The sequence below is a fragment of the Silurus aristotelis genome (genome assembly GCF_946808225.1).
Source record: "Silurus aristotelis genome assembly, chromosome: 10".
Classification (NCBI taxonomy): domain Eukaryota; kingdom Metazoa; phylum Chordata; class Actinopteri; order Siluriformes; family Siluridae; genus Silurus; species Silurus aristotelis.
Genome location: NC_139583.1, coordinates 14,743,198 through 14,758,852, shown reverse-complemented (window position 1 = coordinate 14,758,852; position 15,655 = coordinate 14,743,198). Strand labels below are relative to the sequence as shown.

Here is a 15,655-nt window from a genome sequence, read left to right as displayed (position 1 = left end):
TCTTGATGGTTTGATTGAATGACATACGCTATCTCTTTATTAAAAGATTAACTAAGCTTACAAAAGAACATAATTAAAAGTTCCCAACATTTAATTTTATATGATAAATGCAACCAACTGTTAAACAAGACAGGGTATCATAAAGTGCTTCAAGGAAATACATTTAGAACTAAGGAGCTGTGGTCTATAGATCAAAGCATTTTTTTAGCAAAAACATAGACAAATGAGTTTCTCTTAGGTTAAGAATGGGAGGACAAGGCAAAACAATAATTGACAGTATCTATGAATTTCATTTGTGAACCACAGATCCCAAAAGACAGACATTTTCTTTGGTTGCTATGCTTTCTTAAAAAAAACTAATGCAAATGTGATGTCTTCTTTGACAGATGGGCTTAAATACACACATGCAAAACTACTCAACAATTGGCTTAAAAATTTGTAGAAAGGTTTATGATGTTTAAAAAATAATTAATTTTAACTACACCATTATCAGACTTCTTTGTACCTGTGACATCGCAGTAAATTGTGTGCTGGTAAAGTCTGGCTTCTTGGGGTTTGAAGATGATGCTGATTTCTGCTGTGCAGTTTGGCCAGACATCCCCTTCCTGTAAACAATACACAGTGACGCTAAGTCAATTAAAATATTCTTTCCACTCTACTTAAAACTACACTACCAGGCACTTCAATTGCTTTTGGATGCATGAGAAGACCTGCAGGAGGGACCGTAAGGGACGGTGCTGTGAGGATTGGGCAGCGGTCGAAGGCGGGGGCCTGCTTAGACTGCTGCCCCCGCGACCCGAATTACGGATAAGCGGGAGAAAATGAATGAATGAATGAATGAATGCATGAGAAGACAATGCTGTTTTGACTGAATAATGTAAAGAGGGTAGTGCTGTACAATAACAATACATGCACATCAAACTTACTTAAATATGAATTAATGATGAGTTAAGTTGTCTAATGTACTAATCATGAAGAAAGTCATGTGTGGATAAAAGTGCACAATATACACAAAAGTACATGATAGTACATGTCTATACTTATATGAAGCTGCATTTCTTCAAAGAAAAAAATGTATTCAAAAAGTGCACATCAGACAATTTTTCACAAATAAAAAGATATTTGGAGAAGGGAACATTAACAAAATAACTTTAGCATAAGAATGTGTTTTTAGAGGTAGTATTATAAATCGTAGGCATGGGTTAATGTGCTTAATGTGCAGCCTTTAGATTAGATTTAGATAGCCGTGTTGGACCACTAAGGACAGATTCATAAATAACCTGCACCTTGGTATAATAGTCATAAGCATGCCCTCAAGAGAACAGCCCGTAATCTGGAGAGAAAATGGAGGAAAACTAAATTGGAGGTATTTAGAATTGCGTATAAAGACAGTATGCTCAGCTACAGACAGGCGCTAAAAGCTGCTAGAGCTGAACATCTGAGCAAACTCATAGAAAACAACAAAAACAATCCCAGGTTCCTTTTCAATACAGTAGCTAAACTAACTACAAATCAGGGATCTAAAAAATGTGTTCCATCACAGTTTAGTAGTGAGGACTTTATGAATTTCTTCACTGAAAAAATAGATAACATTAGAAAAACAATTGTGGCAGTTCAACCTTTGAGACCATCTCCTGAGACAGTGTTACCTTCAACTCCACAACTCCACTGTTTTACATGTATAGTACAGGAAGAGCTGTATGATGTTATTATCAAAGCTAAATCAACATGTCAGTTAGATCCAATTCCAACAAATCTACTAAAGGAAGTGTTATATACAGCTGGTGACCATCTTCTAAATATTATTAACTCCTCATTATCTTTAGGTCACGTCCCTAAATCCCTCAAGCTAGCAGTTATTAAGCCCCTCATTAAAAAACCTAATCTGGATTCAAACACGCTATCGAATTACAGACCAATTTCAAATCTGCCATTTATGTCTAAGATTTTAGAAAAGATTGTCGCTGCCCAGTTATGTTCCCACTTGCAAGAGAATAATATCTTTGAGGAGCTTCAGTCAGGTTTTAGGCCCCATCATAGCACAGAAACTGCCCTAGTTAAAATCACTAATGACCTGTTTTTAGCCATAGACTAAGGCTTCATCTCGCTGTTAGTTTTACTAGATCTTAGTGCTGCATTCGACACTATAGATCATGATCTTCTCCTAGATCGCTTACAGAATTACATTGGCATTCAGGGACAGACATTAAACTGGTTTAAATCCTACCTGTCCGATCGGTACCATTTTGTAGATTTAAATGGAGAGCTATCTAGGGTAATGCTAGTGAACTATGGCGTGCCACAAGGTTCAGTTCTAGGACCCCTGCTCTTCACAATATACATGCTTCCCTTAGGGAATATTATTAGGAGGCATGGAATTAGCTTCCATTGTTATGCTGACGATACCCAACCATATATCTCATCTAAACCAGGCGATACAGCTCAATTAACTGTTAAGTAAATAAGAGATTGGATGACCCATAACTTTCTACTTTTAAATTCTGATAAGACGGAGATTTTGCTCATCGGCCCAAAAACTAGTATACAGAAGCACCAGCATCTCAACCTGCATTTAGATGGATGTTCTGTAACCACTAGTTCAACAGTAAAAGACCTGGGAGTTATTTTAGACAGCAACTTATCTTTTAAAAATCATATCAACCAAGTTACAAAAACAGCCTTCTTTCACCTTAGAAATATTTCTAAGCTAAGAAATATATTGTCTATATCCGATGCAGAGAAGCTCATCCTACTGTAATGCGTTACTAGGTGGATGTCCTGCGTCATTAATAAACAAGCTTCAGTTAGTTTAGAATGCAGCAGCAAGAGTTCTTACTAGGTCAAGAAAATATGACCACATAACCCAAAATCTTATCGTCCCTACATTGGCTTCCGGTTAAGTTTTGAATAGACTACAAACTACTGATACTCACTTATAAAGCACTAAATGGTTTGGCTCCCATGTATCTCTCCAGTCTTTTAACACGCTACAATCCATCACGCTCCCTGAGATCTCAAAACTCTGGGCTTCTAGTAGTTCCTAGAATAGCAAAGTCCACTAAAGGTGGTAGAGCATTTTCACATTTAGCTCCTAAACTCTGGAATAGTCTTCCTGACAGTGTTCGGGGCTCAGACACATTCTCCCAGTTTAAGTGTAGATTAAAAACTTATCTTTTTAGCAAAGCCTACAAATAACATACATCTCACATTATAACCTTGTGCTCCAGAACATCTGATCACACGCACATTATCAACTTGTGCTGTTAATATCATGAACAGCAGCTACGTTAATTCCTCTCCACTGCTTCTTTTTCTCTCCCCATCCCGAGGCTTCCTGAGGTTTGGCCAGCTCCAGTCACGTCCCACCTCATGAAGATTATGGACTTTAAAGAAGAAGATGCCAAACTTGCAAACATCCTGAACCATCTAGAGACGTACCAGTGCCAATTGGATCCCACTGCATGTGTGGAGTTTGACATTGGACCTCCTGGAGTGTTTAAAGGCTCTGGCATAAAGAAGCTGATGCTGGATCTGTGATGATCACAAATGTTGAGCTCAGTAGCTCCTAGTTTTATACCAAAGACTATAGAAAGAACATTTACTTATAATCTTATACTCCAGTGCTCATGTTAGTCCTCACTCTCCAGTGTTCTGTACTGTTGAAAGATTTATGATCACACTCTTGATGTCACCCAAATGAGGATGGGTTTCCCTTTTGAGTCTGGTTCCTCTCAAGGTTTCTTCCTCATAACATCTAAGGGACTTTTTCCTTGGCACAGTTGCCATGGCTTGCTCATCAGGGATAAATGCACACCATTCACCTTGACTGTTGATTTCTGTAAAGCTGCTTTGAGACAATGTCTGTTGTGAAAAGCGCTATACAAATAAACTTGACTTGACATGACTTAACCTTTTCGTGCATGAAAGTTAACCTCAGGATCATGAAAATGTTGAGTAAAAATGTAAGACCATATTGTTTAACTGGTATAATGCCTCCTGACTTTTTTCCCAAATATATAATTGTTATGGGTAGAGTGAACAGAGGAGACAGGGAATATGATTAATCAAAGTGCTGAGCTGGTATCTTGTGGAGCAAAGTAAACCACTGAGACAGATCTGTCTCTGTCACCCAGGAAAGGTGCTCTGAATGGATGAGAAAATGAAAAGACAGGCATTTGTTCCAAACCACAGCAAACAAAACCATTGACTCACCCATCCATAACAAAGCCACAAAAAGCAATCCGCATGATGCTTTAAAGTATGGTGGTGGCCAGATGAGATAAATTAAGTATTTCAGAAGCACAGTATTACAGAAGCATCAATGGACACAGTCTCACACAAATCAGACAGTGTAGAATTTGACATTTCCACTCAAAACTGTCTGGTCATTCCTTTCTGATCTTTTAAATGTATAAGGTGTTTTGCTCATGAGATGTTTTTTTTTTCCTTTTTGCAACATTCAGAAATAAACTTTAGAGACTGTTGTTTGTAGAAATTCAAATGGATCAGTGGTTTCTGAAATACTTCAACCATGAACTGTGCCACCAATATGAAAAGTCACAGAGATCACACTTTTTTTCATTCTTATGTTTGATGTGAACATTACCCAAAGCTCAAACTGCAAATCAAACTGATAATGTTGCACGATGCTAACCGAACACTAAATTTAAGGGTATGGCATAAGACAAACCAATGTTATTTGTAAAGATTATTTGAAATCAAATTCAAATCAGAAATGCTGCAGATTTATTTCAGCAGAAACACTAGGTAGAATTGGAACAATGCAAAACCACAGAGCTATAAAAAAAAAAAAAAGACTATTGAAACTCTTGTTAAATGAAAGTTAATATTAACTGCAGTGTTTTTTAATATTCACTGCAACATTTTCTTTTATGAGGGGGAATGTAAAAATGTGATATATGCAATATACATACCAGATTGCATAACAATAATTGGTTTTCTAAAAAAAAACGGCATGCTTGTGTTCTCTCCACACACCAGAGTACAGCAGTATTTGGAGATATGCACTGATGTACTTAACATTAAAGTCCCCTCACATTCTGGCAATTATCTTAAAAAAGGTTTTATAAAAGAAACTGCACTTTTGTGCAATCTGTACTGTAAATATATACATAGATACATAGATAAAATGTAGTTGATTCAACCAATCAGTACAAGGAGGAGTCTCTATTTGCCTGTCAGATTAGTAAGCACCCCCTTAAGCATTAGCATTCAAGTGTACTTGCCTAGGCAGCACAAGTGCATTTGCTTTGGGGGCATGTCTTTGAAAGGAACACCAACAGAGGACCTTGCACTATTTGTTTGAATTTTGAATTTCAAAATAGATTCTTCTTTAGCTAACCTCTGCAAACCTATCTGCCTGCAACTTCGATTAATGATAATGGTTGCAGTAACTTATACTGGTTACTACAGTATTATAGCATTAATGTCACTCTGGAATGTATTGTGTGTGTGTTAATGGCACACTGGAATGTATTGTGTGTGTGTGTGTGTGTGTGTGTGTGTGTGTGTGTGTGTGTGTGTGTGTGTGTGTGTGTGTGTGTGTGTGTTTTCATTGAACACCTGTGGCTCTATGATGATGTGTTGGTCACTGAAAGCCAGGCTGTCCAGATTAAGCTGCTTGCGTCTATACTGGAAGGTGCGCGAGAGCACTGTGAGCCGGTCTCGCAGAGTGGGGTCAGCATCACACTCTGTTAAAAACTGTTCCATCTCATTATTTTCCTCCTGCTGCAGTTCAGAACAGGCCCTAGATATATAAAAAGGCATTGACAATGGAACAAAAAGGTAGAGGGTCAGATTTAAATGTTAAATCCTTTGTATTCATGACTGCTTCTACAAAGAAGAACATCTCAGGCCTGTTGAGTGGGGTAGCATTCTGATAGATGTAATTTAACGTTTTTTTTAAGTAGTGTAATTTTTATTATCATTTAATTCACAAGCCCACAAGCCCTGTTTTAACCCTTAAATCCCAGGACTATTTATAATTACTAGACTTTCTTATTAATTTCTCTCTATTTACCGAAAAAAAATAAATAAATAAAAAATCACTTAAACAAAAATGTTTAGAAATTAAAAATATTCTTTAGAAAGATTTAATATTCTGGAGATTTCCCATACGTTTAAACCTTTCTCAGCTTCTGTTAGATTTTAGCTAACCTGTATACCAAAAATATTACTGATCATCTTATCTAATCTTATTTGGATAACAGGGATTCATATGGATAACATAGACTGGATATCAGGCTAACATAGGCTCCTATATACTGCTGCTGTAATCATAAAGTCTATGATTGATTATATAATGTTAATTACAATCTGAATTAATTCCTCTGGGTATTTAAGGGGTTACATTTTAACAGGAAGGAATTTCTAGAGTTCTGAATTTAAATTAACAATTAGGTAAGCAAAATAGACCTTATTCTATGCTTTTCCTCCTCTTCCTCACTGGCAAAGCCCTTCCACTGAAAATGCACTATGGAGTCACTTCTGTTCAAGATAGACACCGTGCGCTGATTGGCCATGAAGATATAGGTCTTTTCCACCCACAGTGAGTTCTTTTCCAGCCTCACATTGATATCTGTGGAGGCTCCATACAAACTGATGTAAACATCTTCTCCTGTAAATGGACAAAAAAAGATAATGTGATATTTAGCATTCAGGTAATGGTTGATTTTGATAAATTAATTATGATTTGTCCTCAGCAGACTTTGTTTATGTAAAAATCAAAATCAATTGCTCTAAATGGACAAACGATTAAGCGACGGACAAGTACAGTTGTAAACGGACACCAAGGTGGCACTGTTGGACTGCTGAGTTGGCACTTATCTATTTAAACAAGTGCTCTCCAGGGTCATGCAGTCACATGATTCTAAAGCAACCAACAACATAAATAAATGTGATTCAAAACAAGGGCCTAGGTCAGGAGCAGAGTATGTAAATTATTCCAGCATTTTGACTGATTTTTGTTCATTTGGCTACAGTCAAAGCAGCAGCTTCATGCCCCACCAGGTATCCTGACCTAGCAAAAACAACGACTGAAAACACACTCACAGCTCAGCACACAAAGTGGAGAGTATTCAAATAAAAAAGCACAGGGGAGGGTTTTGGTTTGTACCGACATAACATCTAAAATAATTAATCATAAATGAACAATAAAATATTTCCAATAAGACCTCATATAGTGTAATAGTGTATTGGTGAGTATGCTGAGCATATATATATTTTTTCATATTTTTATACAGTCGGGTAAACTGTATTTTAGTAGAAGTGAAGCTTTAACGCTCAGAGGCACATTTGCAAAAAAAAACTACAAAAGAAAGGTTTAAAAACACACTCATAATAAAAAATACCTTTTTGATTTTACTATAAACTCAGAGCTCTGCAGTTTAAACACTATTTTTACACTGTCCAATTTCTTTTCCAATAAACAGATTATGGATGAACTCTGCAGAACAAATACAGTGCTTTTTTTTTTGGTCTTTCACAAATTGTTGCGTTTTAGTAAGTGTTGCGTGCATTCTTCAAGGAATACATCTATTTTTCTCATTATGAAATCAATAAAAAATCACCATGGTTCTTTCTCTTGACTGCATTCTACAGAGGCCTAGATGCAAACAGTCAGGTCACCAGAGGCTTGGAAGATGATCACTTGACACCCACTTGGGATGGTTTGGTATCAATTGCAATCTCACCCATAATAACCTCACCCTTGTGTGCCTGTTTTTCCCTCTCATTTATAATAGCAGTCCAAACAGCACTGTAAAGTTGTTTGTATTTAGGATATGTATGAATTTTGCCCTTATCCATTGCACACAGAGATTTCTCCAGATTCTCAGAATCTTTTTATATTATGCAATGTAGATCATGAGATATGCAAAATATTCACAATTTTATGTTGAGGGACATTATTCTGGAATTGTCCCACAATTTGTAGAAGCGTTTTTTTGGGGTTTTTTGGGGGGTTTTTTGCAGATTGGTGAACCTCTGCCCATCTTTATTTTTAAAAGACTCTGCATTAATAAGATACACATTTCTGACCTGTTGTTAATTTAGCTAATAATTTGAAAAATGTTCCTTTCGCTGTTTCTTTTTAGTAACACGTATTTCTCCAGCCATTTGTTGCCCTGTCCCAAATTATTATTTTTTTTAAAATATGTTGCAGCCAACAAATTCAAAATTATAAGATTGCAATACTTTGACCAACATTACCCAACATAGTTACTGTGAATTTGTTTAAATGGTTCATGTAGTGTCCACAGTACAAATATATAGCTAGCCAGATTAATGCAATTACAATTACAAAGTGTTTATATGCTATAACTGTATGGCCTGCTCTGTTCACTTCAAATATCTCTTTACTGACACTAATCCACTGCACTAAACAGCCAATAAGAGAATTCTTTTTCAATGTTAGCCACAGGGCCATATTCACAGGTGAGTTAAGAGAGCAAAGTAAATTAATGCTCAAATAGCCCAGAAATCTGCAATCAAAAAGCAATACTGAAACAATGCACAGCACATATCTTCCCAAAAACTGCATGAGATATCTTATAGACATAAGTAGAGCTGGGTTAAGAGTTTTTTTATTTTTATTTTGGTTGCCTCACTAATATTACACATACAGTGTGCACCAAAAAGCATTTGGTGCAATTTGGTTGATTGCAGCACCTCAAAAAGAGTATAAGCCCATTTAATAAGTATGTGGAAGCAATCATCCTGCTTTTAAGCAACTGAAAGGAAAGCATTATTGGAGCAGCCCTATGACATATGTTTTTCTTTTGTTTCGTTATGGTCTAATCTGTGAAAACCCACCAACTTTTTTTATTTATTTATAACTATGTAGCTGTTTTCTTTTATTAGTTATCCCTGTCTAAGTCTTGACATTTATCCACTGTTTAAGTGCCTGTAGCTCCCTTGGCCACCGCGTCCCCGAACACTGTAATGAGATTTCACTACATTGAGAACAGCGTTAATGGCAAAGGAGCTGTCAGTAATGCCCCAGACTTAATTCATAATAGAAAAAAAATTACTAAATGAGATATGCGTGTTACTTTGAATATAAGAAACTATTTGTTATAGCAAACTTGGAAATATGCGTTAATTTATTTATAGCATCAATTTGTAAAACACATTACAAGGTAATTTAGAGGTAAGGAACTTGGGGTGTTGGTAAAAGGATGGGGGAGGATTGCTAAAGTTTCTTAAATAGTGAATGTGAAGTAGCTCTTACTCTAAAAAGAGCAGTCATATTCAAGACTAACTGGTGCTGGTATGATGAGCAATGGAGCATAAAGAGACATGGTGCGTCTTTATTTCTCATACATATTTTACTGCAGCAAGCAAGCAGTCAGTTAAGTTAGAACCTAGGAGCGTACAATGGATCAACTGTCTCAACCCTGGTCAGAGCACAGACAGCCTATAACGGCTACAAATTAGCAATAAAGAATCTTCCAGAAAAACTGCAATGTCATATTCTTTAAGATCACTGCACAGCTAAGATGTAGAATGCAAATGAGGCATTAAATGATTATAGAGCTTGGTAATTTATACCAGCTAGTTTGAGACTATGGTGTGTCCTTATACAATGCTGTTTACAAGCAATGCAATTACAAGACCAATCAAGCAGACCCCTTAAAATTTAATATTGACTTTTTTATGTTTATTTGTTGCTCTTGTATATGCTATACGAGAGAAAACAAAAGCAATTAGAGTGGACATGACTACTCCAACCCATTTTCCTGCCCCCTGGCTGCAGGTCTGCTGTCTTGTTAGACTACAAATAGAGATAGCTATAGTTAAGTCAGGTAATAAAGTGGATAACCACTGTGTTATATCTAAATTCAGTCGACAGATCCAGTCATGCTCTATGTGATATTGGGAAAGCCATGAAATGGCAGCTTAATGTGAAAGCTAAAATCAGACGATATCGTAAGGTCCTAAATAAAAAAAATGAAACTCTCCTGACTGCTCAAAGTGATGGTTTTAGAAATGTGCAAATTATAAAATGCTAATAGCATTTTGCCTTTAGCAGTCTGAGACTGCTCAGCCATATTTAGCAGCGAATGTGCATTCTGTATACATACACATTTAGTGTTTTGCAAATATATTGTATGCAAAAAACAAGCACAAATCTGTCTCCTTATTCTTATTAAAGAAGAGTAATCATCTGGCTAATAGGCAGGGCTTTGCACCTACAGCTTTTGCACCATCAGCTAAATTTCATCGACTTTTAAACTCCCAAGTGCCATTTATAAAGGTCATATTTTAATGCATACAACCTGCATCTCAAAGTTGCTAACATTACTGTGATAGAAGACATTACAAGTAAGTGTTCTTTTTAAATAGCTTTTCTTTTCATTAAGCAGTCTATAAAAAATAATGTGTACCAAACATTATCAGAATTACAAATCTATGTTTATGTTGGTTGCAGAACTGATTTGGTGTGTTTTACCACAATTAACTGGTAAAGAGAATTGAAGAGAAATACCTTTGTAATTCCATGATACCAATCAAAAACAGATGGATTATGAAATTAGTTCAGTCCAACTTCAGCAGATTCAGAATTTTCAGACTTATGAATTACTTTGTATAAAATCAGCTCATGCAGTCTAAATTGTTTACCTGATTATGTGTTCGTCAGGAATATAATTTTATCATATCTGTTTGTAATTGTGGAAATACAGTATTTGCACTGAAATAGAGCAGCATTAATGGCAAGGTACAAGTGTAAATATCAAACCTGTATTGTAGTGTAGAAGCAGTTGTTGGCTGTGGTCTCCTGTAGTTTTGGGTAAAAAATCAACAGTAACCTGCATGCTCTCGCCAACTGTAAGCGTCCCCACTGAAGGTTCCACAGAAAATGGCCTATGGGGGGAATACATGTATAAACATTTACATGTATAAGCAAATAAAAACATGAAGCAAGAACAGTTTTTTCATTAAAAATGTGTGCTTACTTCTCTGTGCTGAGCTGAAATTTGGCTTCGCCTTTTCCAATATTGCGCACCAGGAGAGTTTTCTGAGTTAAACACTTGACAGGACACAAAGAAAAGTGCAGCTCATCTGGGAAGTCCAGGATGGCACGAGGCCCTATTGCCCGGATGGGCACCTCAAACTTCTCTCTCTCCGTCATACAGATTACTCTGTGGGTATAGTCCTATCAAGAAACAAAGTTACATAATTTTTTTATATAACATGACATAACATCAAATAACTTTAAATCACATAAGCCTGTGTTTACAAAATGAACACTATAAAATACAGTGCTATCATATACAATTTCCTCTAACATCACACAGAAGCTTCAGGATTATTCAATTATTCATGCTATTGCCATGGCCTGATTTAAAATAGAAAAGTTTCACTTTCTATTGAAGCTACACAATTGTTTTGAAAAAACTGCACAACTTGGACAGCTGTGTTTATGGTAAGGCATCATCATTTACACATATCCATATATTAGTTTTAGGTTGGAACTACTATTCTTAAACCTGGCCTCTTTTGACATTCAGCTTTTTGAAAATGTATGTAATCTGTAATTTCATATTCCATAATAGGCTCTTGCCCTGTGATTGACTGGCAATCTTTCTGAGGGGTCCAATCCATTGTACACATTGTACACATTGATACTTTCTACTTTCAAGTCACATTCCAACAGAGGTTAAACTGGTCACATTCTACAAAACATTCTTTTAGTTTTATTGTTCTTCTGTACTATATGGAATAAAAATAACATTAGTCAATCAATATTAGCCCCTTGATGTTTCCTGTTGAAAGTGAGCAGTTTTGAATGTTTAATGATTGACTGCAATGTGTCTTGCATTAGGGAGACTCTTTTCATAGTGGGACTATGCTACAATCAGTATTAAAGTGCCTGCATGCAAAAGCAAATTAGTCCCCTATATAATAGATTGTAGAAATACAGCAAATGAGAAGAGAGTGGTTGGTAGATGAAAACAGAATATCTCACATGCCACATCCTCTCATTGCAATGCAATGCAGCAACCCCTTAACAAGCCTGGACATGCTATGTGTGATTAACATATGTCGGGCGACTGTATAACGTAACAATTGGTATTGATCACTCTGCAAAACAACAGAATCTTTTAGACATTAGCATGTTGTTTTTATATCAGGTCTCATTACAACCATTAACCCCTTTAACTTAATATGTACAACCCCAATTCCAAACAAAGAATGCAATAATGTGCAAATCGCATAAATTAACATTTTATTCACAATAGAAAATAGAAATCATATCAACTGTTTAAACTGAGGAAACTCAGGGGAAAAGGTTCATTTTCAATTTGATGGCTACAGCAGGTGTCAAATAAGTTTGGACAGGGCCAGGTTTACCACTGTTTAGCTCCTACTTTTAACAACAGTATGTATGCATCTGGAAACTGCACCAAATGAAAGGTCTGGACTGCAGGCAGGGCAGTACAGCACCAAAATATGTGGCTTGTTTCTTTGCATTGTAGATTTTCTTCCTGAATTTTTTTAATGGCACAGTGAACTGTGTTCACAGACAGTGATTCCTGGAGGTGTTTCTAAACCCATGCAGTGATTTCCATTAAACAATCATGCCTGTTCTTTTTTACCTTTGAATTTTTTTAATTTTTTTCATAAAATGTTTCCACAGTTTAAACAATTAATGTTTTCTATATTAAAATATGGGATTATGAGATTTACAAATCATTGCTTTCTTTTATTTATTTTTTTACATTTTACTTTGCTTTCCAACTCTTTTTGGAGTTGGGGTTGTATACACACCATCTATTCATTAGGAACACCTGCATATTAATGCAGAAAAATGCTCACTCGAAACATCAGAATAAAAAAATGTTGGCAACAGATGGGCTGGTTTGACAATTTCAGAAATTGCTGATCTTCTGGGAATTTCACACAAAGCAAGTCTCTAGAGTTTACATAGAATGGTGCAAAACATATTGTTGTGTGTGAAAATCAGCAGTTTTTAAAATACTCGCACAAGCCCATCTGGTACAAACATCTATTCTATAGTTACATTCCCAGAGATCACACCCTTTCGATTTTTGATGTGAACATTAACACTGATATCTAGACACACAAATCTGAGCAAAAGCAGCAGTAAATTCTTAGCACGTCTTTCTGTTAAACTGCCTTTCTACAAAGTATTATTTAAAACCTGGCTTTAAAAATTTTTCATTTTAGGTGGTGTTATACATGTTCATACAGTCACCTGAAGGTATAAGTTCAAGTAAAGTGTACCTTGTTCTCTTGTGGGGTGAAAAGTACTGTGAAAGTGGATGCCATGCCCGGGGCCACTTTGTTGGATACATCTACTGGGCTCACCACTGTGAAATACAGGGAGTCATCTTCAACCACTTTCACCAGGTGAGGCATCTGTTGGAATTAGAAGAACCCACATAAAGTCACATCATTGGATATGACCAAATGTCTACTTGTGGTATGCATATGCCATCTGAAATGTTGCTCTATATATATATATATATATATATATATATATATATATATATATATATATATATATATATATATATAATTCATTATAGTAAGTATTTTTAGTTCTAGTGCTTAAGGCCTGCACAGTTTAAATTATTTTATTTATTTTATTACTTTGTTCTAACAAGTCAGGTTTGTCCGTTTAACCAGACTAGCTGGGTATGTAGTTCTCAATTAATGATCTGAATGTGATCAGTATCAAAATCCCATGATTAGCTATTTTAGGATTGAACTGTCTGTAAAAAATTTTATTTGTATTGGATGTATTTGCTGTCTGCTATAAATAGAATAGAAATTTTGATTACTTAAGTCAGCTGTTGTTTTGCTGTCCTGTGTAGTTTTAGTTTAAAAACTATTCAATTCATCAGATTTTATATTATTTAATGAAAAACTAAAGAATTTCAGCTTTAAGAAAATTGGTTGTCAGTTTTGGGACTATGCAATGTGGTTAAAAAAATCCACTGGCACTGCACATACTGTATACTATTAAACCTTATGTGCAATTAAATGTGCAAAAATTTTAAATAAAGGCATAACTATAGCTACTGCAGCTTTAGCTCTAATTGACTTCATTACATACATTCATACATATTGAGGAAAAAGTCTACAGAACAATAATAGTGAAAATGCACTAGACAGCTTCCTTTTATTTCCTTTGATATCAGTGACTGATTATTTAGCATATATGTAGGTTATTGTTTTCGGTAGAGGAACATACAGGTGCACCTTGGAGTAATTATGTTTCATATCTTATTTTTTTGTTTAAAATGTAAAGAAACATTCCAGTATTTTATATGTTGTTTTCTGGAGTTCTTACATTTACATTACATGCATTTAATATTTTTTGTAAGTGAGTGAAATGAGTTTGGGTTCATGTATTGAGTTTGGATATTCATGTACAGATCAACACACAGTGGATTATTCTAGTGCTGATATCCATTTGCGGTTATGGCCCTAAGTAGAATAATACATTCCACTTGCAAATAACTCTCCTTTAAAGTAATTATGAATTTCTGGCACTTGCATGTTATGTTGTACCTATAGAAACTATTTTAAAAATATATATTAACTGTTCTTATTGCAGTGGATACACTGGGCATACAGTGTACTACACTAGGCATGTAGTGTACAGTGTATTTATATAAAGGCACATGGAGAGCTGAGCCCTTGTTAAAGTCACCTTGTCATTATTTCGCAACACCAGTTGCACTTCATACGTCTCAGAGGCCACATAGTTCTGGAACACAATCTCAGATGGGTAAGGCTGGAAAAAAGGCTGGTCCACATCAGCAGCAGAAAACTGGAAACAAATCATACAGCCAATCAGCACTAAAATGTGAACAGCGAAAGGTAATTTTTTTCTAAGACCTCCATTTACCCACAACCTTCCCCTTAATATGAATTATTTGGCATCAATTACATATTAAGTCAGAAAAGCTGACTAAAAGGAAACAGTGGTACTTATTGGCAAGATATATGCATTCAACCTGCATAAATTTCGCCTGCATATGTTGACCAAACCTGGTCGATATCTCATGAAAAAAACATTCCATTCAGCTAAAAGCTTTCTGTTTATTTTAAAGAATAAATGTATTATTTCAGCCAAGTCTCACAACATAAAGACATTAGAGTTAATAATTATTACTACAGTTTTACCTTGTGGTGTGTGGTCTCACTCATATCTAAAAGCTCCAGAATGCGAGGTGGGTACATCTTGCATGTGTTAGCTAATCTTTCCTCTGTAGACTGAGACATTTCATATGCATATTCAGATGGAGATAGCTGTAATGAAAAAAACCTAAATTAATTCCTTCATGAACAGTAAGTACATCTATTAATGCTGGCATCATTATAACAGTATCTACTGTAAGTGCATCTGGGAAAACATTAGCAATGCAGTAACAACATTCAGTAACACTTTGTAATGTTAATACATTCCATGTCTTCAATGCACACACGTACACATGCAGGGTACACAGTTGGATTACTGCAAAATGTACTTATTAGTCTGCAACACTAAAAATGCAATAATTAGACAAGCAATGACCAAATTGAAATAGTTGACTAAAAAAAATTTAGTTATACAGTAAGTGTTAAAAAATGTTGGGGTCTTATATATTAATCTTTTAGT

At 35.5% G+C, this 15,655-nt stretch overlaps 1 protein-coding gene across 1 annotated transcript in view; it reads right to left on the bottom strand.

Annotated features, from left to right (window-relative positions):
• Positions 1–15,655, bottom strand: part of hydin (HYDIN axonemal central pair apparatus protein) — a 67,106-nt gene that overhangs the window by 50,123 nt on the left and 1,328 nt on the right. The window contains exons 3-10 of the mRNA XM_083552559.1: positions 15,181–15,306; positions 14,705–14,824; positions 13,270–13,404; positions 10,977–11,176; positions 10,760–10,884; positions 6,436–6,637; positions 5,584–5,767; positions 506–605 (exon numbers count right to left, since the gene is read on the bottom strand). Of these exons, the coding sequence (XP_083408685.1) occupies positions 506–605; positions 5,584–5,767; positions 6,436–6,637; positions 10,760–10,884; positions 10,977–11,176; positions 13,270–13,404; positions 14,705–14,824; positions 15,181–15,306 (1,192 nt within the window). The remainder of the gene's footprint in view (positions 1–505; positions 606–5,583; positions 5,768–6,435; positions 6,638–10,759; positions 10,885–10,976; positions 11,177–13,269; positions 13,405–14,704; positions 14,825–15,180; positions 15,307–15,655) is intronic.